Source organism: Leptonychotes weddellii, chromosome 2, assembly GCF_054177405.1.
Source record: "Leptonychotes weddellii isolate Sample4059 chromosome 2, ASM5417740v2, whole genome shotgun sequence".
In the NCBI taxonomy this organism is placed as follows: Eukaryota; Metazoa; Chordata; class Mammalia; order Carnivora; family Phocidae; genus Leptonychotes; species Leptonychotes weddellii.
Window position 1 is genome coordinate 73,906,857 of NC_138370.1, and position 22,288 is coordinate 73,929,144.

Here is a 22,288-nt window from a genome sequence, read left to right on the forward strand (position 1 = left end):
AGTCCCACATCGGGCTCCCTGCTCAGCGGGAAGCCTGCTTCTCCCTCTCCCACTCTCCCTGCTTGTGTTCCCTCTCTCGCTGTGTCTCTCTCTGTCAAATAAATAAATAAAATCTTTAAAAAAACAAAAAACTAAAGAACCTACATACTGTTTTCTTCCAGAGAAGCCAGTCTGGTAAGTCAGAAAGGAAAGGTGAATCCTTTTATTACTAGAGTTTGTTCTCACTCCATTTCCTTGAATTTGAATGATTGCCATTTGGATGACTTTTGTACTCACCATTTACAGCACCAGTTTGTTGTTCCTTTTTGTAATATGACTTAGCAAACTCCTAAGAAAAGAGGGAAGAGGAGAGAGGGTTAGTAGACACAAAATAAAATACACTTCATTTATCCCTCATCAAAATCCTTTCTTGTGGGCGGGGGGGGGGGGAGGAGGGGCGGGGAGAGGCTTTCTTGTGTATCAGTTAAAATTTATTTATGTGCCACTTCATTCACTTGTGATTTAAACAGTGTACACACATTTGAAGATTCATTATTTAAGTCTCCATTCTGACATTAAGTGGAAAGATTTACTGCATTGTAATTGGTTTTGTGTGTGTTTGGGGCTGTGGCCAACACTTATTCTGGGAGATTCATCGCCTAATATCTTTGGAAGTCACTTCTGAACATAAATTCAGAATTAACATTATTTCAGATTATTTAATGCAAATTCAGTTAAAAGCCAGATATAATACTATGAACTTCTGTTAGTTTGGAGCTCTAGCTGATAGAGCTGGAAAGGACCTTAGGGGTTATACAGACCAATCTCATTAATTATACAAATGCAAAAACCGGAGGTGAAGAGTGATTTGCCCAACAACACTGTGGTAGATGTGATAGATTCCAGAGATGACTACTGCCTACTCTTTGGAATCTGTGATATGTTAGATTAAATGGCCAAGGGGGATTAAGATTACAGATGGAATTAAGTTTGCTAATCACTAAATTTGACACTTAAAGGGGGAGATTATCCTGGATTATTTGGTTGGGCCCAGTGAAATCACAAGGGTCCGTATAAGTGGAAGGGGGAGGCAGAAGAGTGTGTCAGTGATGTGATGTGAAAAAGACTCAGCTGGCCGTTGCTAGCTTTGAAGGTGGAAAGGGGCCAAGAGCCAAGGAATGGAAAAGTCAAATTCTCCCTTGGAGCCTCCCGAAAGGAACACAGTCCTGCTGACACCTTAATTTTAGCCCAGTGAGAACTGTGATGGCTTTCTCACCTAAAACAAAAACAAAAAAAACCTTGTAAGTAATAAATTTGTGTTGTTTTAAAACACTGTTGTAGCAGCAGTAGGGAACTAATGTCCTCACACGGTAAAACAAGAAGTCAGGTATCAACTCACAAATCAAGGCACTAAAAGAAACATTTAAAAATACATCTGCCAAAAGGGAATTGAAAACTCTAAGACGCTTGAAATTCCAGAAACTGGCAACCTCAGTTGGAAATAAATTATAAACAGTATCAGCTGTATGTCAGGCCCTGCAAACATAGCTACCCTGTGTGGACTTGCATCTTGACTATGCCTGTATGACTCCAGGGGGAGCCATTCCTGAAGACCCGGCTGTCCAAAAGAACTTTTCTGTATTGATGGAAATATTTTGTCTGCTATCCACTAGCCCCTTGTGGATATTGAGCATTTGGAATGTGATTAATGTGACTGCATTTTGAATATTTCATTTTCATTTATTTGAATAGCCACATGAGGCTGGTGGCTGCTTTATTGGATAGCACAGATGTAAATTATTCTTTGAGTAACCTAGAGTTGTGCATATAGTGGCGCTGGTGGAAATGCTTTCTAAGTTAAATACTGAAACCTAACTCAAACTGTGTGAAGCTAAAAAAAAAAAAAAAAGAAAAGGTTATGAGGATGCAGAGTGACCCACAGACACCAAAAACAGGAATGCACCTGGGCCCAGTAATAAGGGGTCTGGAACTCAAACGTTATCAAGACTCTTGCTCTTAGCCCTGCTGTCTGTTTTCTTTACCCAATTTTCATTTCTAACCTAATTCATATTGTAATAGGCCACAGTCAGTAGTTACTAGATTTACATCTTAGTTGAAGAGTGTGGTTGGACCAAACAAGAATTATTCTAATTCTAAATTCCCAAGAGGAATTGTGGTCAAATTATGGTTTCTTTAGTAATAATGTAAGAGAGTTTCCATAAAAAAGAAGATGCAGACAAAATCCTTTGTCAAATACAGTCAAGATTTTTATCAGATCAAAATCAGGGGCGCCTGGGTGGCTCAGTGGTTAAGTGTCTGCCTTCAGCTCAGGTCATGATCCCAGGGTCCTGGGATTGAGCCTTGCATCAGGATCCCTGCTAAGTGGGAAGCCTGTTTCTCCCTCTCCCACTCCCCTTGCTTGTGTTCCCTCTCTTGCTGTCTCTCTCTCTCTCAATTAAATAAATCTTTAAAAAAAATTTAAAAATAGGTAGACCTTTTTTCAGATTTAGTAGCTGTGAGGTAGTCATTTAGTCATTCATTCATTCATTCATTTTTAAGTAAGCTCTACCTCCAGTGTGAGGCTTGAACTCACAACCCTGAGATCAAAAGTTGCATGCTCTTCCGACGGAGCCAGCTAGGTGCCCCTAAATTATTTTAAGTTGCCATGGAAAAAACAGGCTATATAAACTCAGTTGCAAGTATAGGAAATAATAGGTTGAATTGTGTCCCCCAAAAGATATGTTGTAGTCCTAACCCTCAGTATCTCAGAATGTGACCTTATTTGGAAATACGGTAGTTGCAGATATAATTAGTTAAGATGAGCTCATACAGGCCTAGAGTGGATCCTTAATCTAGTATGACTGGTATATTTATGAGAAGAGACACAGACACACAGAGAGATGACCGCCATGTAATGATAGAGGCAGAGATTGATTGGAGTGATGCATCCGCAAGCCAAGGATTACCAACAAACTCAGAAGCTGGAAAAGGCAAGGAAGGATTCTCCCCTACTAGTTTCAGAGCGGGTGTGGCCCAGCTGACACCTTGATTTCAGACTTCGAGTGCCCCGAACTGTGAGAATCTATTTCTGTTCTCCTAAGCTATCCAAATTTGTACAGATTATACCCTAAGGATTTAGTGTTAAGAAAAACAAAGCTGTGAGGCGCCTGGATGGTTCCGTCGGTTAAGCGTCCCACTCTTAATTTCAGCTCAGGTAATGATCTCAGGGTCCTGGGATCCAGCCTTGCTTCGGGCTCCCTGCTCAGCGGGGGGTCTGCTGCTCCCTCTCCCTCTGCTCCTCCCCCCATTTGTGTCCTCTCTCTCTCTCAAATAAATAAAATCTTAAGAAAGAAAAAAGAAAAGCTTTTTCTAACTTCTGGTGGAGCCCAGGAAATCACTCAGTCTTTGAAAATTGCTTTTAATTTATAGCACTTAAGCCTTGAGTAAGTATGATTAATATTGCCAATAGAGGACCCTTACAATATGTTTTCAAGACTAATATCTTCTTTGTCAGCAATCACAATTAGGTGGGAGTCCATCTTAGGTAAGCCAAATTGTCCCTGACCCTTGATTCTAGTTTTCCCAACCAGACCAAGAAAAATGTCAAGGACATGCTCAAGGGCAGTATTATAAACAACGTGACCGACAGCTGGGAAATTATTGTCTGAGCTTCTCAGTCTTCTATAGCAAAGACCTATGCTAAAATTCTCTTGCATTTGGGAGAAACAGCTTGTGACAGAGTGAATTTGACAACTCAAGGACATGTCTTCTCATGTCCTCATGGGAAATGTTTCATCAAGATGTGAAGAGTTGGCCATCAAAATGGAAAGCTACACATTCTACAGGAGCAGTAGAGTGGGTAGAAAATGCCCTCTGATCCAAGAGGCCTTGAGCTTGGGGCGCCTGGCTGGCTCAGTCAGTGGAGCATGAGGCTCTTGATTTCAGGACTGTGAGTTCGAGCCCCACGCTGGGCACAGAGCTTACGTGAAAAAAAAAAAAGAAAAAAGAAATGAGAGGCATCAAGCTTTTAACTAAGATGAATAGGACCTGGAGAATGGCACTATTTAACTCATGATTCTTACCTCTCCCAGCTGGCAGGGCCACATCCAACCTAGAGGACATGGTAGGCTCCCCACTAGATCATACCATCTGATAAGAGAGTGGAAAACAATGGATCCTGGCACACGTGCGTTGAAAGGCAGCAGAATATGGTAAAAGGAGCCTTGAGCTCCAGCTGGGCTGGAAGTCAGAATCTAGCACTGCCTCCTCCAACTAGAGGAGCACATTTCATACCTAATGTGCTTTAGAGCTCACACCCAACTCTATAAATAAAGGAATGGTCCACATTTTACTCAGACCAGTAAAACAGACTAGGTATCTAGCTCCCAAACTCATACTTTTTTTTTTTTTAAGATTTTTTAATTTATTTATTTGAGAGAGCACAAGCAGGGAGAGCAGCAGAGGGAGAGGGAGAAGCAGGCTCCCCGCTGAGCAAGGAGCCAATTCAGGGCTGGATCTCAGGACCCTGGGATCATGACCTGAGGCGAAGGCAGACTCTTAACCGACTGAGCCACCCAGGCACCCCCCAAACTCATATTTTTTTTTTTTAAGATTTTATTTATTTAACAGAGAGAGCACAAGCAGGAGAAGTGGCAGGCAGAGGGAGAAGCAGGCTCCAGGGAGCCCAATGTGGGGCTCAATCCCAAAACTCTGGGATCATGACCCCAGCCGAAGACAGACTCTTAACCAACTGAGTCACCCAGGCGTCCCAACCAAACTCATATTCTTTTTTTTTTTTAAGATTTTATTTATTTGTCAGAGAGAGCACAAGCAGGGGGAGCGGCAGGCAGAGAGAGAAACAGTCTCCCTGCTGAGCAGGGAGCCCTATGCGGGGCTCGATCCCAGGACAGTGGGATCATGACCTGAGTTGAAGGCAGACGCTTAACGACTGAGCCACCCAGGCGTCCCCCAACCAAACTCATATTCTTTTTTTTTTTTTTAAAGATTTTATTTATTTATTTGACAGAGACAGAGACAGCGAGAGCAGGAACACAAGCAGGGGGAGTGGGAGAGGGAGAAGCAGGCTCCCCGGTGAGCTGGGAGCCCAATATGGGACTCGATCCCAGGACTCCGGGACCATGACCTGAGCCGAAGGCAGTCGCTTAACCAACTGAGCCACCCAGGCGCCCCAAACTCATATTCTTAACTATAGTACTGTACTACCTCAGTTTTTCTCATATGTGATATAGGGATAATTAGCATTATCCAATATCCCTTGGGATTGTTAAGAAGCTAAAGTACAAAAATAGATGAGACAATACTTTGGGAAAAGCTTTTAAAGGCCTATACATGTGTGTTATTCTTGCATCATTTAAACCAATCGGTTTGCATTGTTAAAACTAGTTTGGTTTTCACCAAAGGCCTTAGATCACATTTATTATTAATACCTGATCAGAGATTTCTTTTCATCATTGGCCCCATTGATGGTGGGCTTGGTAGCTACCTCTGAGAAAAGATGTTGGTTCCATGTCTCATTTACCTGCAACTATAACATCTGTGTGATAGCAGAAATTTCATCTTATTCATTGGAGATTGCCTTGGAACAGTGCCTAACATAATAGATACTCGATAAATATTTGTGAAATAAATTATAACTAATCTCCAGCATCTAGCATGGTCCCTAGCATCTTGTAAGCCTTTTGACAGATACTTAACAGTTTAACTGATTGAGATTGGGTGGCTACTATGAAACCTGGAGGTGATCTGGAAGACCTCAGACTATATCCAGAACAAGAATAGAACTGGATTCTGAAAAGGAGCCTAGAACAGTGTCCTAAGAGCACCATCATTTACAAATATTTACTTGAAAAGAATCCTTTTTAGGGGCGCTTCTAACACATTGAATAACAGTATAATGCATGCATTATTCATTTAAATGCATTTACTGCCTTTGACTACTTCTTCTCCCTGGCAGCCAAGTAAAAATTCATCCCCAAGTATACCAGTGAACAAATGAGATATAGTGGAAGGTAGATTTGGTTTGATTTGTCCATTGGTCCTAGCTGCTAGCAGTTCATTAAACATTTTACACCCCAGGGAGATAGCTAATCTCTAGTTGCCAGAGGATGTATACTTGATGCTGGTCAAGGTAGTAACTGCACTAACCTGCATTTTGCTACTTTCAGGAATACCAACCTCTTGGTGGAGACCTAGCCCCTTCTTGCCCTGCTTGGAAATCTAAATTTGATTGCTCATTAACTACAGATTACCTACTTGCTCTCATTCAAGTGTTTAATCACTAGGGATAGCTAGCTACTCTGATACCAAAAAACCAGTTGTGGGGTGCCTAGGTGGTTCAGTCGGTTAAGCGTCTGCCTTCAGCCCAGGTCATGATCCCAGGGTCCTGGGATGGAGCCCCACATCAGGCCCCCTGCTCAGCAGGGAGCCCTGCTTCTCCCTCTCCCTCTGCCGCTCCCCTTACTTGTGCTCTCTCTCTGTGTCAAGTAAATAAATAAAATCTTAAAAAAAAACCCAAAACCAAACCAGTTGTCTTTGGGAGGGAAAAGCAGACTCCCCGCTCTAAGCAGAGGGCTCCATGTGGGGCTTGATTCCAGGACTCTGAGACCATGACCTGAGCCAAAGGCAGACGTTTAACGGACTGAGCCACCCAGGTGCCCCTCAAAAAACAAGTTCTGACCATTGACTTTGTATTCTTCAAGTGAGCATATGTTAAATATTACTAGAATTGGGCACAGAAGTAGAATCTCTGAGCAGTGTTTATTCACATAACAAATGTGTGAATGTGCCTGTAACATGCCAAGAGAACTTGAAACTAGAAGAACTATGATCATGTCCTTTATTTTTTAATTGATGACCATCAGTCCCTGGACATTCCTTCCCACCACCAAGCCATTTGCTAAAGGTAAAATTACTGTCTTCCTCAGAGGGTTGAAATGAGAATTAAAGGAGATAATATATGTGCAAGTGCTTTATAAACTATCAAGTGCCAAACACATATGAGGGATAATAATAGGAGGAAACGTGCCTTCCAAAATTAATCATTTAGAAAATGCTATAAGTATAAATTATTGGTTTCCATATTCAAATTATGACAAATTCTTGTAGCCACAATGAAGCAAGAAATTGAAATCTGGGGGAAGAAACTAATAATTCAGAATTTTTAGTTCATGTGGAAATACTAATTCCACAACCCATACAGGAATATACAGCATTTTAGGAGTTTATATTTAAAGTTTTTGTAACAGTGAATTGCCTAGAGATTCAACTATTCCTGGGGATTTTCTTATGATTCTGAACATCAGCCAGTGCACTGCTCCCCTCCTCATTCCACCTCCAGGAAACTTCCAGCTACCCCTTCCACTCTTAGGAAAACTAACGGGGAGTGTGACTTAAAATGGGTTCAGATTGCATCGGCATGATAAACCATGTCCGTCTTTTTCACGATGCGAATCCCTAAACATTTCCAGCCTATTCGGTGGAGTTCAACACAGTGGAACAGTACGAGGCAGGCAGGTGACGGTGATTTCTCGGTTCCCGATCCCTTTTCGGAGAAGGCGCCATCAGCTAGCTTCTCGGACTCCGGAGAAAGCAGCAAAGTCTGGAGATTGGGTTGGGGGAGGAAGAAGCGGGCGACCAACCCCTCCCCACCTCCCGGGGACATACGGGCGGGGCTGAGCGGGGGCCAGCGCTCCTCCCCGGGGCGGGGCTCGCGGCGGCTCCCCCCGCCCCGCAGCGCGCCCTAGGCTGCGGAGCCGGCTGCGCGGCTGGCGGCGGGCGGCGGGCGGCGGGCAGTGGGCGCGATGTATCTCCGCAGGGCGGTCTCCAAGACGCTGGCGCTGCCTCTGAGGGCGCCCTTCGGCCCCGCGCCGCTCCGAAAGGACGGTGAGTGCCGCGCCGGCCCGGGCGTCCAAGCCTGAAGAGGACAGGCGCCTTGCGCGCGGATTTGCCGGCGCCTCCGTACCCGCCGGCACCCTGGGGGCCAAACCCGGCCCGAGCTGCAGAAGCCTGGGATTGAGGATAGGGGGAGAAATGAAGGAAGGTCGCGGGGAAGACGCCCCGAAGTTCTTGAAGACTTAGGGAACTTTTCCAGCGCGGCTTCGGAATCCGGCCTAGGCTTCCCGGGTTCGAATCTTGATCTTGGGCAAGTGATTTCACCTGCTTCCTCATCTCTAAAATGGGGACAATAATGGTGTGAGTTTTAAATGAGTTAATAGGCAGTTAAAAGCGCTTAGAAAAGTGCCTGGCTAACGCCCGCGTAGCTTAAACTCCTTCTATTAGTATAGGGACCTGTGCGCTCTCCAACTTCGCGAGGAAGCCAGAGGAACGGGTGGCACGATGGAGCCAGGCAGGGCGCGGGAGGGAGTGCGGGCCCAGTAAATGTTCGGTAAATACCCCTGAGTAAATAAACTCAAGGCTTGTCCAGGGCTCGGCAGCCGGAGCTCCGTGAGCCTTCGAAGCACTTTCCCTGGGTCTGCGCAGAAACCTGGAGCTATCCTAAGCTGTTCGGCTCAGCCGTCCCAGTCATCTGTCACCTTTAGATTTGGGGATGCAGGGGAAGAGGGATAGTATTCAGAAATTTCCTAAAGGGGAAGTTGCAGTGCAAGCTGGAAGCTTCTTAACTAAAACTGGAGAAACAAGGAAAGCCGCCTACTCTAGCGCCTGGAACATTGTCGGGGCTTTGTAAGTGTGAGCATGCATGTTTTTCCTCCCTGCGGCCAGCGGCCCCCCGGCCGGCTTTGCGCTCGCGCGCTGTTCGGCCCCAGCCGCTCCTTCCTAGACCTCCTCCGTCTCCCCTGTCTTTTCCGTCCAGCTTAGTCCCCGGCTCTTAGACAACCTCTTGGAAAGTTCTTAGTTCCCCCTGCACTTCGCCTCACTTTGTAAGGCTTGTGAGGTAGTTTAGCCCAGAGCGTGCATTCGAGCCGAGAGAGAAACTCTCCTGCGGAAAATTCCATGGGCCGCTTTTTTTTTTCCCCACTTCGATTAGGCCTGTGGTGGTGATGGTGGTGGTGGGAGGGAAGGCAGGTCTGTCCAGCTAGCTTTGTTTTTCTCTTAAAATGCTCGTAGGAAGTAGTTGCCTCACAAGTAACAGAATAAGGTATTTTTTTCGTTTTTCTTTATCTTTACACTGAGTAAGACAGAGCAGTTTTTTTTCACTGACAAATAGAAGCCATTAATTTTAAACATCTGAAGATAGCGCGGCCGTTGTGATTGGGGGTTGGGAGGGGAGAAAGATGAGCCCCCTGCCCGTGGCCTTCTGCGTTATCGCCCGCATGCCCCACGGTCTTCAGGCACAAACACACACCCCTTTTGTAGCGACGCGTTTCGGATAATTTCTTCCCCAACTTGGGCCAAGGGGAGAGTAGGTTAAAAATTCTAAATCGGCAGTTAGCAACACTGGCTGTAGCAACACTGATCTTTCTCTAATTTTCATCTAATTACTTTTCTCGTAGCACTGATTTGTTTATGTATTTTAAGAACTATTATTGACTGGGAATCTGGTTTCAGTTATGGACGTTAATTGACCTTTTTTATTGGTACTTACTGTTTTGATGAAAAATAAAACTTTCAGTTTTATTGAAGGGTAAAATTTTAGCTGTGCCTCATCAAATTGTGTTCTCTGCCTTTTGCTTTTAAAAATGTAACTTCTTAATGAGTAAATAATTGGGTTTGTAATAGATCATTGGAAGGAACGCAGAAAGACAAAATAGAAATCACTTGTAATCCTACCACTCAAGGAATACCACCATTTACGTTTTAGTATATATAATGTTCCAGACCTTTTTTTCCTCTTGCATTTTATTCTTATGCATATTGCTTCCACAAACTGAGATAGTCCTGTATAGATTATTCTATAACTTTGCATTTAGTATATTGTAAATATTTTCTCACGGAAGTAATATTCTCCTGCAAAACTTCTGTTTCACATTGTATGGATATGCTCAAATTTAACTAATTAATCTTTATTAAATATTTCCCATTTCATTGCTCTTTTAAATAACTGCATAATTGTATTTGTGTTTAAGTCTTTACTTACATCTCTGATGATTTTCTTTATTCCTTCCTATTTAAAGTAATCTTTTTGATATTTATGTCTGGTTGACAACTACAGAAGCTACACATTCCCTGTTCAGTAACAGATGTATTTTCTTTTTTTTTTTTTTAATTTATTTATTAGAGCACTAGAGGGGGTAGGGTTAGAGGGAGAAGCAGACTCCCCGCCGAGCAGGGAGCCCGATGTGGGACTCGATCCCGGGAGTCCGGGATCATGACCTGAGCTGAAGGCAGTCGCTTAACCAACTGAGCCACCCAGGCGCCCCAACAGATGTATTTTCAAACCAACAAAAGCCCCACTACAAGTCAAAGCCATACCCTCTTACCATAGCCTCTTTGGGAACATTTGTGGGGAAAAAATATTTTTTTCCAAGAGATGGTCATTTATATCCAAACTAAAAACACATACGGGAAATCTTTCCAGTATTGCTACTTCAAAGATTTGTAATCAGTGCAAATGTCTGAAGATTTGCCCTCTGCAAATCAAAACTTCTTAGTCCTCACGCCCATCCTCTGTGTCAGGCCACATCCAATTACTTGGCACTTTTTCAGCTCTCCTGCACATGCTGTGCCTTCTGCCTCCGGTTCAGTTTTCTCTGCCCTTATTTATCTGACAATCTCCTCTACTTTCCTTCAAAACCCAGGTCATGTCTCTCCAGTTGTGGCAGGTCCCTTGAGGCAACTAGCTGAGGTTTTTCACTGAATTTTCTTGCTGTTGTTGCAACTTCTACTTGCTTCTGTTCCAGCATTTGTCACACGGCATTGCAGTTATTTGTCTACAATCATTTGTCTGTACCTTTGTTCGCTCCTTCTACACGGTGAGCTACTTGAGGCTAGGGACCTTGTATGTCTTGTTCACAGTTCTATCCTTAATGATTCTAACAAGGCCAAACAGAGTAGGTGCTCAACATTTATTTATTCATTCAACAAATGTCTCTACTTTTTTATCTTTAAAATAAAGAATTTGAGCCATATGAACTTTAAGCTCTTTCTAGCTGTGAGTCTATTATAAAAATTTCAATTCCAGGGCATATGGTTTTATATATTTAGATGTAATAATACAGTACGCTTACCTATTTCTATTAGTTTGTACAGAATTGTACTTCCATTTCAGACATGACCATGTTGTAACGTTTTGTCTTAAACAAGCTTCTATCTGCCCATCTTTAAAGGCTTTTGTTAGAAAAATTAATATTTCTGCCTACATAGACATTCGTATTATAGATTTATAGAAATGTGTTGGATTTCAACATGTTTTATTTAACATGTAAGTTTTAAGTACAAATATATTTAATTCAATTTTTGGAAAAATCATCTTTTCCCCTGAATCCTGTGGTGTGGAGTACATACAGCGAATGGATTTCTTTTACATCTGGTTTGACTGTCAAAATTGTTCAGTGCTTTTGTCATTTCTCCTTACCCACGCCCGCACTCTTTCCAAGAAAAGCATGATGCTAAGCACAAAGATGACAGGTTTCATAAGTACTTATCAAATGAGATTGGGAAAATGTCAAATGGGAATCATTATCCTACCTTGTGATACTGTATTCCCTTAAGCTAAAATCACTTGATGTTAATAGATTCTAAGTTCACCTAAGGGGAAAATTTTTTTAAGATATAATTATTTTAAATAGTTTTGCTTAATATCATGAAACTGTGTTTCAACTTGTTTTCCTAGCATCTCTTCGCTGGATGTCGTCTAACAAATTGCCTGGATCATCTGGATCAAATATGATCTATTATCTGGTTGTAGGTGTCACAGTCAGTGCTGGTGGATATTATGTAAGTGTTTAAGTAACCATAATGTTTAGGAATTCGTGTATTTTACAACCTATGGTAAAACTCAAAGCATTGTCAAGGTCAGGACATGGGATTAATTAAATATACAAGATTATGAAGATTTTTTTTAGGTGTGAAATCAACATTTCTTACACAGCATACACTGCCAAGTACGGGTGACTTCTAGTAAAAATGATGTCATTAGGGGCGCCTGGGTGGCTCAGTTGGTTAAGTGACTGCCTTCGGCTCAGGTCATGATCCTGCAGTCCCTGGAGTTCCCTGTTCAGCGGGGAGTCTGCTTCTCCCTCTGACCCTCCCCCTTGTGCTCTCTCTCAAATAAACAAATAAAATCTTTTTTTAAAATGATGTTACTATAAATACTAATAATAGTTGACATTCGAGTGTTTCTCATATGACAGACTCATGGCTCATTTAATAATTACAGTAATTCTGTAAGTAGGTACTATTATTAACATTTAACAAGAACTGTTTTGAAAGATTAACTTAAATTAATAGACTGTTGTTTTTTTTTTTAAAGATTCAGTTTATTTATTTGACAGAGAGAGACACAGCCAGAGAGGGAACACAAGCAGGGGGAGTGGGAGAGGGAGAAGCAGGCTTCCCGTGGAGCAGGGAGCCCGCTGTGGGGCTCGATCCCAGGACCCTGGGATCATGACCTGAGCCGAAGGCAGACACTTAACCGACTGAGCAACCATGTGCCCAATAGACTATGTTTTTAGAGCATTTTAGGTTTACAGAAAAATCTGCAGAAAGTACAGAGTTCTCATACCTCCTCTCAACACTCCCTCCATCAACAGTCTCACATTAGTGTGGCACATTTGTTACAACTGGTGAGTCAATATCAATACATTATAACTAACTAAAGTCTGTAGTATACATTAGGGCTCACTCTCGGTATTGTACATTCTATAGGTTTGGACAAATACATGATGATATATCCATTATAGTATCAAACAGTATAGTTTCAGTGCCCTAAAAATTCCCTGTGTTCCACCTAGTCATTCCTTCCTCCCTGAATCTTTTTACTGTCTCCATAGTTTTTATTAGTTTTATATATCTTTATACACCTTCATTATTTTAAAAAGGTAATATTCATATATTTTTAAAAATTCAAAATAGACATATGCAAAATTAAAAGAATGTTTTACCCACTCCTCCCAGGTAATCACTATAAAATGAAGCTTTTGATAGTATGATTTTGGGGCTAAAATGATGAGATATTTTTGCATTAAATAAGTAATAACAAGTCTATTGAATCATTCCCCATTTTTTTTAAGATTTTATTTATTTATTTATTAGAGAGTGAGCGAGAGAGAAACAGCATGAGAGAGGAGAGGGTCAGAGGGAGAAGCAGGCTCTCTGCTGAGCCGGGAGCCCGATGCAGAACTCGATCCTAGGACTCTGGGATCATGACCTGAGCCGAAGGCAGTCGCCCAACCAACTGAGCCACCCAGGCACCCCGAATCATTCCCCATTTTGTCATAAACTTTCTAAATCAAAATTTAATCTTCAGTGTGAATAAAAGTAAAATAAATTCTTTGGAAACCCTAAGAGTACACAAGAGTCACTACATTTTGGTTTGACCCTAAGAAATATGCATAAAGGGACTTTTAGGCATAACTAGGAGCAGTTTGTATGTAGATGGCCAAACCAAAATAACTTATTCTAATCTTCAGAATTTTGAGAGCCTCAAGAAACCAGGAAACTTCAAATATGTCACTTATATTATTGTCCTCCATTGATCTATCAGCTTTTACTCATACCCAGATTCCTTTCCTTCTACCGTCTTTCTACTGCTTAATGTTAATTCACTGCCCAGGGCTACTATTGTTGGATATAGGCCATTGGAGAAACAGAGATTGGGCTGGGCCATGTGATTATGTGGGGAGCTGGAAGATGGAATTTCATCTGGAACTCACTATACCCATAATTATGTTTATTAGTGCCAGACATGAACCTCTCCAGCCCACTAAATCTTTCTTTGCAAAAGCAATCGTAAACTGGACGTTATAAACTGGCTTCTCACTCGAGCTCTTTCTGGCCTTTTTCTCTCACAATGGGAGTGGAAGTTGGACAAGGCGATGAGCTCCAAGTCCCTTTCCACCTCTGAGAATTTGTGGTTTTACTCTTGAATGTTGGAAGCCTTAATTCCCAAGAATCTTAGGCTCTTGTCAGGAGGAAATACAGAATGTGAGGCACTTGAAAACCTGTATTCTAGTCCCCCCTCCCCTTGTCCTATACTTTAAAATAAGTTCTCTGCTAGATTTATCTGAATTGAATTCACAGATGCTCACTAGCCAGTTTTCCATTTCCAAGTAAAATCTACTACGAGGGCCTCATAGAATCTGAGAGAGGCCCAGGTCACGTCAATTTTTTGAGGGTCTGAGGTATTTGTGGGCTATTTTAAACACTTACATGTAATAAGTAATATCATTCAGAAATAACTTCCAAAGTCTAGATTCGAGGCTTTCCAAAGGCCTCTTCTGACAGGCCTTTTTTCTACTCTGTGTTTGTCCGCATTAGATTTGGAAAAGCTAGATTCTCCCGGCCACACATGAGTATGAATTATTCTAATATCATCATCTCTTCAGTCCTACCTAAACTAGTCTTTCTTCCCATCTTGTGTTTTAGCCCCTTGAGCAACAAAAAAAGTAATGTTCCTTGGGATGTCACTGCTGGGCTGGCCATTTCAGGAATGTGAACCTCCGCGCAGGCTCAGCTTTCCTGTACTGAGAACGGAGGGTGTCGGCTCAGCATAGTGGTTCAAGCTATCGGGAGCTCCCACCCTACTAGGAAAGTATTCCCTGCTCTTATTCAGAAATGGTGACCATCATTCCTGCTGATCCTGTTTGTCCTGCAAGTTTCAAACCCAGATGATTCAAGTCTGAATTCACCAAACTCTGTGGGATTTGTTAGGGCCACTTCAGCATCATCTCCACCCCTGAGGTTATAGATTTTCCGTGTTCACAGTCTAATTTTTTTTTTAAAGATTTTATTTATTTATTTGAGAGAGAGAGAGAGAATGAGAGAGAGAGCATGAGAGGGGTGAGGGTCAGAGGGAGAAGCAGACTCCCCGCCGAGCAGGGAGCCCGATGCGTGACTCGATCCCGGGACTCCAGGATCATGACCTGAGCCGAAGGCAGTCGCTTAACCAACTGAGCCACCCAGGCGCCCCACAGTCTAATTTTAACATGGTATAAAATGGTTTGTAATTTGCAAAGTATAGTTTTTAATAAGATGCTTGGTTTTTGATTATTAAAAATTTAGAATATTATATATAAATTTACAATTTTTAAAAATCTGTAATCCTGCTACTAAGTGATAAATCCCTAACATTTTTTTAAAGCTGAGAGAATATAAACAATATTATCTAACTAGGAAGATTTTCATTTTTAAAAGATCATTGGCTAAAATGAACACAGGCCAGAGAGGAGTACTTGAATATGAAATGAAAGGAAACCTGCACATCAGATCTGTGATTGAGATAGCTTTATTCCCTATTCTGTTTCTGAAATAACCGATGGTCAGGTCACAGTGCTGCTTTTAAGGAATAACTCTATCTTACTTAAGGAATCTTCATTAGGGTCTACAAATATGCCATTTTGGAAGATTTTTTTCCAAAATTTTTATTCTGAGATGAATGCGTTTCACATGCAGTTATAAGAGCTAATACAGAGAGATCTCATATAGTCTTCACCTCATTTCCCCCAGTGATTAAATCTTTTATAGGGATAATCCAATATCACAACCAGGAAATGGACATTGATAAAATCCATTGTTCTTATTCAGATTTCACCACATTTACTCGCACTTTTGTGTGTGTGTGTGTATTTAGTTCTGGGCAGTTCTGTCACGTGTAGATTCGTGTATTCACCACCACTGTCAAGATACAGGATCCCTTGTGTAGCCCTTTGTAATTGCGCTCAGTCTCTTTTGCCAGTCTCCTCACTTCTTCCCAGCCCTGGCAACCAGGAATCTGTTCTCTAGTTCTATAACTTTCCATTTCACGAATGTTACATAAATGGAATTATAAGGTATATAATATTTTGAGACTGGCTTTTTTCACCCAGCATAATTACCTGGAGAGTCATCCAAATTGTTATACTGTATTGACAGTTTGTTCCTTTTTAATCCTGAGTAGCATTCTATGTTATGGATGTACCACAGTTTGCTTAACCATTCACCTGTTGTAAGACCCCCAGCCTGATTCCAGCTTTTGGCTATTACAAATAAAGCAACCATGAACATTTGTGTACAGGATTTTGTGTGCACATAAGTTCCCATCTCCCTGGGATAAATGCCAGAGGATATCTGCAAATGCCTGTCAGAATATTTTGATTCTAGCATAATTTGTTTTTCTTCTTTGTCTTCATCTTTGTATCTACTGTGTGTTTTCTGTTATCTTTGACTCCTGTTAGAGCATTTGTTTCTTTTCTTTTTAAAGTGTTCTACTTAATAGCAAAAGTTTCCAAAGGGGAATAAAAGAGTAGGTGGGGTTTCTCTTCTTTGAATTGTATATACCTTTGAACTTGGCATGATGAATTTTAGAGCTCAAGAAATAAACTTAAGCACACATTTACTTTCAGACTTACAAGACGGTCACATCAGAGCAAGCCAAACACACGGAACATATAACAAATTTGAAAGAAAAAACCAAAGCAGAGTTACATCCACTTCAAGGTAAAGTGAATTTATTATTTTTTTCTCTTAAGGCATTGATTTCCATGATCTTAGTCTAGCAATGAACACTATTTGCTTTTGGCTTCTTTACTAACTTGACAGAATGGCTCTGGGCAGGAGTTCATTCAGAAAGGGAAAGCCCAACCCAAACCTAAAGAATATTGTTATATGTTTTGGATGAGTGCATTAGATAAATGAAACGTTTTACATTTGTACTGCTGACCAGTGGCTTTGAATTCTTTGTGTGGTAATATTACTTTTCCCCTACTCAGGCTTCCATTCAGGCAAGCATAATTTTAGTATGTCTCTCTCAGCAGCTTCACCTCTCATTTCCCTCATTATATTTTTTTAAATCATAAAACTAATTTTTGTTTCAGTTTTGGCTAAGATCGCCCATGTGTCTTTGCCCAAAGTACACTTGACATTAGTACAATCAGTCATGTCTATTAAGTCCCTCAGTTGATCTGATTGATAAAATGCCAACTACTAGAACAGAAACTTTACATTTTCACCCTAATACATATTTCTTGCCTTGAACTGCTTGCTTTAAATACTTTTTTCCATCTCAATTATAATGCCATTATTATCAATTACTATGATCACTATTTAGGGACAGATAATAGCTACCTATGAGCCAATTTTAACCTTTTAGTCATGACAACAGTAAGAAATGGAATATCTTCAGTAAACATTACTGAATATAATCATGAGAAGGCTGATTGCAATAATAATGAAATACAGCATTTCCGTTATGTATACACACACACACACAGGGAGAGAGAGAAAGAGAGGGGACAGCAGAGGGAGAGAGAGAATCCCAAGTGGACTCCCCACTAAGCCTGGAGCTCACTGAGGGGCTCTTTCTCACAACCCTGAGATCATGACCTGAGCCGAAATCAAGAGTCAGGTGCTTAACCTACTGAGTCACCCAGGTGCCCCACACTTTTGTTTTAAATCCCTTATCATACACATGATTTTAATCAGTCCTCACAATAGCTCTTTGAGGCAGATATTATCGATATCCCCATTTTACAGATGATAAAACTGAGGTTGAGAGAATATTACTGATTGCTCAGTCATCAACTAGTAAGTCGGCTGCTCTTCCAGGCTATTTCACATGAAAGGTTGGCTGTTTATTTTCATGTTCTTTGTATTTAAATCAATAATATTTGTAATTTTTTTTAAGATTTTATTTATTTATTTGACAGAGAGAGACACAGCGAGAGAGGGAACACAAGCAGGGGGAGTGGGAGAGGGAGAAGCAGGCTCTCCGCTGAGCAGGGAGCCCGATTTGGGGCTCGATCCCAGGACCCTGGGATCATGACCTGAGCCGAAGGCAGACGCTTAACGACTGAGCCACCCAGGCGCCCCTGTAATTTTTTTTTTTAAGTTTAACAGGTTCAAAAGGGTTTATGAAAAAGCAGATCCCCATTTTCCCTCCCCAGAGGCAGTCAGTAATACCAGCTTCTTTGTATCCTCCTAGAGAGTCTTTACAAATAAAAACTCTCTAGGTATGTCCTACCTCCTTTGGTCCTAGCACAAATAGTACCATAGGGTATACATTGCTCTTTTCCTTGCTTTTTTTCACTTGACAGGCTACCTCGAAGACCATTTCATATCAGTCCATATAGCTTTGTCTCATTTTTACAAATGACTGCGCAGACTTCCAGTGTATTCCCATGCTCTTTAAATTAACTCTTTGCTTAATGGTGAATCTTAATTAAATCTTAAATCTTAAAGGTGAAATAGAGAAGGTGGCGGGAGCTGAGAAAACAAGTTCAGAAGTGTGTGAAGCATCTTTCGCGGAAGTTCCGGAGGTAGATGCGGAAGACAGTCCAGACGCTCCAGTTGCAGCCGTAGAAGAGGCTTCAGCCTATCCTGGGGATGCGGAGGCCGCTGCGGTAGAGACCGGCGCGGTCAGTGCTGAAGCTGGGCCAGAGGTGACCGCCGCAGCCCTGGGGGCCACCGCACAAAGCAGCGCTGAAATGGCCTCAGAGGCTCAGAATGCAGCTTCGCATGAAACGGTTGCCGGAAATGATGATAAAGGGACAATAGAGCAGGAAAGCTCTGGTGAAAGTGCTGAACGAGAAGAAGAATCCTCCCGTTGAATCAGAATCCCCTGCTGGGGATGATTTACAGGAGGAAGCCAGTGTGGTTTCCGATGCCGCCTTGGCTCAAGGCTAATTTCGCGCTGATGGACACTTGAGCAAAAAAATGCCATCGAGTGTCCGATAGGTGCTTTTGTAGTTTCAGTCATCGTAGTTTTAGAATAGGCTTCTTTGCTAGAAAACTTGAATGTGCCTTGAAGAGTTTTGGTATCTACTGATAGATTTGGGGATTGAGAGACTTGAGATTTTACATGTCTGAATAGTTTCTTGCTCTCTCAGATCAGAATATGACATTGCAGTAAAGAACTTACCGAGTTCCATCTTTGCATTTAAGTTTTATATCATAGGAATTGAGCTATCTATACAATCTGCATTCACTTTAATTTTGCTATACCTGTATCTTTATGTTAATCTAGATTCTTGAGTTTTGATTTGAACTCATTAAAATAGAATTGGAAAATCTTTAGTGCTTCTGTTTTTATTCACTAATATGTATATGTATAAATAATCTATAATTTAAAGATGTATAATATAATAAAATATATGTTATAATATCGATTGTAGATTAACATACAGCATCGCGTGAACAAAGAAAATATATAATCTATGGACAGCTCTGCATATAGCAATGTACATTACATCTCTGTTCTCCTGTCTATATTGCATGGGGGACTGGGCCAACATCTTTAATTTCAGTTTATTTCAGTTCAAACAATGTTTAGTGAGAATTTATACTTAGTGCCAGGAATCATTCATTCATTCATTCATTCATGTATTCAGCAAATACTAAGTGAGCACCTATAACCTACAAAGCACTGTTTTAAGTGTTGAGGTTAAAAAAAAAGACAAAAATTCCTACCCTTCCCAGCTTATATTCTAGAATATGATCAAATAATAAACAAGCTACATAAGAAAACTATATAGTGTGCTAGATACTATATAGGTGTTTAAAAAGAAAAGTAGTGAAAGGGAAGGGATTTATAAGTGTTGGTTAGGGGTGAAAGGTGTAATTTTAGATGGGATGGCCAGAGACAGCCTTACGAAGAAGATGTCTAGTGAGTAAAAACCTGAAGGATGTACAAGGGACCTAGTCATGAAGATATGGGGGGATGGGCAAAGAAGAGTCATTCCAGATGAGGAAACTGAGCAGTGCAAAGGATCTGAAACATGAACATCCTATAGAATTTGGGGAATTGTAAGGTGGTCAAGTGGCTAAAGTGGAGTGAAAAGGAGAGAGAGTAGTTGGAGATGATTTCAGAAAGAATGCAATGGTTCTGCAGAGATGAGCTGTATCAGGCAGGGTCTTGTATGATTTGGGCTATTACTTAGAGTAAGTTGGGGTGTTGTAGTGGATGCTTCTGATGCTCTGCCTAGATCCTCCTTACCTGGGCCATTTACTCCCAGCTTCTGTGAGTGGTACACACACACACACACACCCCATCCTCACCCCAGACAGTTCACAACCAATGACTGACTGCCACAGTGGTACAAAAGGTGGGGCCAAGTCTGTGCGACAACTCATGCTCTCGAGCTCCCTGGGGGGCTCAGGTTGAAGCTGTTTCCAATCTAGATTACATCTTTGCTTAGATTTTCTCTCCTGTCCTATCCTGCTTTTTCCCTACTATTCTCCTAACAACACCCCTTCAGTAGATCACTTGCCCCCAAGTTCCTGCTCTGTTTTTAGGGAACTCCACCTAAGATAATTAGTACTGGATGTGGTCCTTGAACGCAGACACTAAGAATAGGATTCTGGAATTGTGTCACTCTTCAGTTCAATGGTAACAAGGACCTCATCACTGGTGGTAGGTGGAAGATTGCTAGTTCCTGGCATTCTGTAGCGATGTGATTGCCGAGATTTTCACCTATGGTAAACTAGGATGGAATATACAGGCATACCTCAGAGAGATTGCAGATATTGCAGACCACTGCAATAAAGCGGGTATTGCAATAAAGCAAGTCAAATGGATTTTTTGGTTTTTCAGTGCATATAAAAGTTATGTCTAGGGGCGCCTGGGTGGGTCAGTTGATTAAGAGTCTGACTCTTGATTTCAGCTCAGATAGTGATCTCAGGGTTATGACATCAAGCTGCCTTAGTTGGTAGAGCATGTGACTCTTGATCTCAGAATAGTGAGTTCAAGCCCCATGTTGGGTTGAAGCCTACTTAAAAAAATTTTTGTTTGCCAAAAAAAGAATGCTAATCATCATCTGAGCTTTCAGTAAGTAGTAATCACTGATCAAAGATCACCATAACGAATCTAATAATAATGAAAAAGTTTAAAATATTGTGAGAATTACGAATATGTGACACAGACACACAAAAATGAGCAAATGCTGTTGAAAAAAAATTGTGGCAGGTGCCTAGGTGGCTCGATGGGTTAGGCATCTACCTTCAGCTCAGGTCATGATCCGAGGGTCCTGGGATCGAGGTCTACACGGGGCTCCCTGCTCAGCAGGGAGTCTGCCTCTCCCTCTCCTTCTGCCCCTCCCCCTCCCCCCAGCTCGTGGGCTCGCTCTCCCTCTTTCTCCAACAAATAAATAAAATCTTAAAAAGAAAAAAATGGTGGGGCGCCTGGGTGGCTCAGATGGTTGAGCGTCTGCCTTCGGCTCGGGTCATGATTCCAGGGTCCTGGGATCGAGCCCCACGTCGGGCTCCTGGCTTAGCGGGGAGCCTGCTTCTCCCTCTCCCTCTGCCCCCCCCCCCGCGCTCATGCTCGCTCTCTCTCTCTATCTCTGTGTCTCAAATGAATAAATAAAATCTTTAAAAAAAAAAGAAAAAAATGGTGGTGATAGACTTGTTCCATGCAGGGTTGCCAACAAACCTTCCGTCTGTGAAAAATGTAATATCCATGAAGCACAATAAAATGAGGTATGCCTTTAGGTGGAAGGTGCTCTACTGTTGGCTTAATGCCTCTGGAATTTGAGAAGTACAAAGAAACCTGAACTATATGGACTTAATCATTGCAGAACGATGTTTAACTCTGGGGTAAGGATGGTACCTTGGGTTTTGTTCTGAATTTGTCTCAGCGTCAACTCTGCATTAGACTCATAAGCCTAAGGCCCATGGCACATTAAGGGATGCTGTTTTACCAAACATTCTGTAAGATAAAGCAGAAACACTACTCAGTACCACATTAATGACTTCAACATCCACACAAAAACACATTCTTCACCACTGTTTTGCCTAGGATGGTTTCTGCTGCAAATAACAGAAACCAACTCAAAATGGGTTAAACAACAAAGACAGTTAACTTTTACCTGACTAGGTATCCAGAGGTTGAGCTGCTCCAGGGCTGGTTTATTCTGTGGTTCAGTCATCAAGAACCAGGTTGTTTCTATTATTCTACTCTACTATCAAGAATGTTTGGCTTTATCCTTGGTAGGCTTTCCTCATATTCACAGGATGAATCACCTCAATTCTAAGTATTTGGTTCAGATACAATAATGTCCCCCAGAAGTCTTTCAAAAACAAGAATGTCCTCATCTTAAAAAATAATAATTTAAATACATTTTTTTCTTTTTAACATTTTATTGTGGGAAATTTTAAACAAAAGTAGTGAGAACAGTATAAGGGAATCTTCATGTGCCCTACATCCCAATTACCAATTATCAACTCTTGGCAAATCCTGTATTTTTAGTCCCACCCACTTATC

The 22,288-nt window shown here is 41.6% G+C and overlaps 2 protein-coding genes across 3 annotated transcripts in view; both read left to right on the forward strand.

Moving 5' to 3' along the window:
- SETD7 (SET domain containing 7, histone lysine methyltransferase) overlaps window positions 1–22,288 on the forward strand; it is a 270,085-nt gene that overhangs the window by 186,330 nt on the left and 61,467 nt on the right. The gene's annotated exons all lie outside the window — the stretch shown is intronic.
- Window positions 7,723–19,100, forward strand: MGARP (mitochondria localized glutamic acid rich protein). 2 transcript variants are annotated; one of them, XM_006738084.3, is made up of 4 exons: window positions 7,723–7,881; window positions 11,729–11,832; window positions 16,437–16,530; window positions 18,271–19,100. In XM_006738084.3, the coding sequence occupies exons 1-4, from the start codon at window positions 7,800–7,802 to the stop codon at window positions 18,636–18,638; spliced, it is 648 nt and encodes a 215-aa protein (XP_006738147.2). In that variant the 5' UTR covers window positions 7,723–7,799; the 3' UTR covers window positions 18,639–19,100. The 2 variants fall into 2 exon arrangements, with proteins under 2 accessions (XP_006738147.2, XP_030889180.1); XM_031033320.2 differs by lacking the exon at window positions 7,723–7,881 and adding an exon at window positions 7,909–8,140.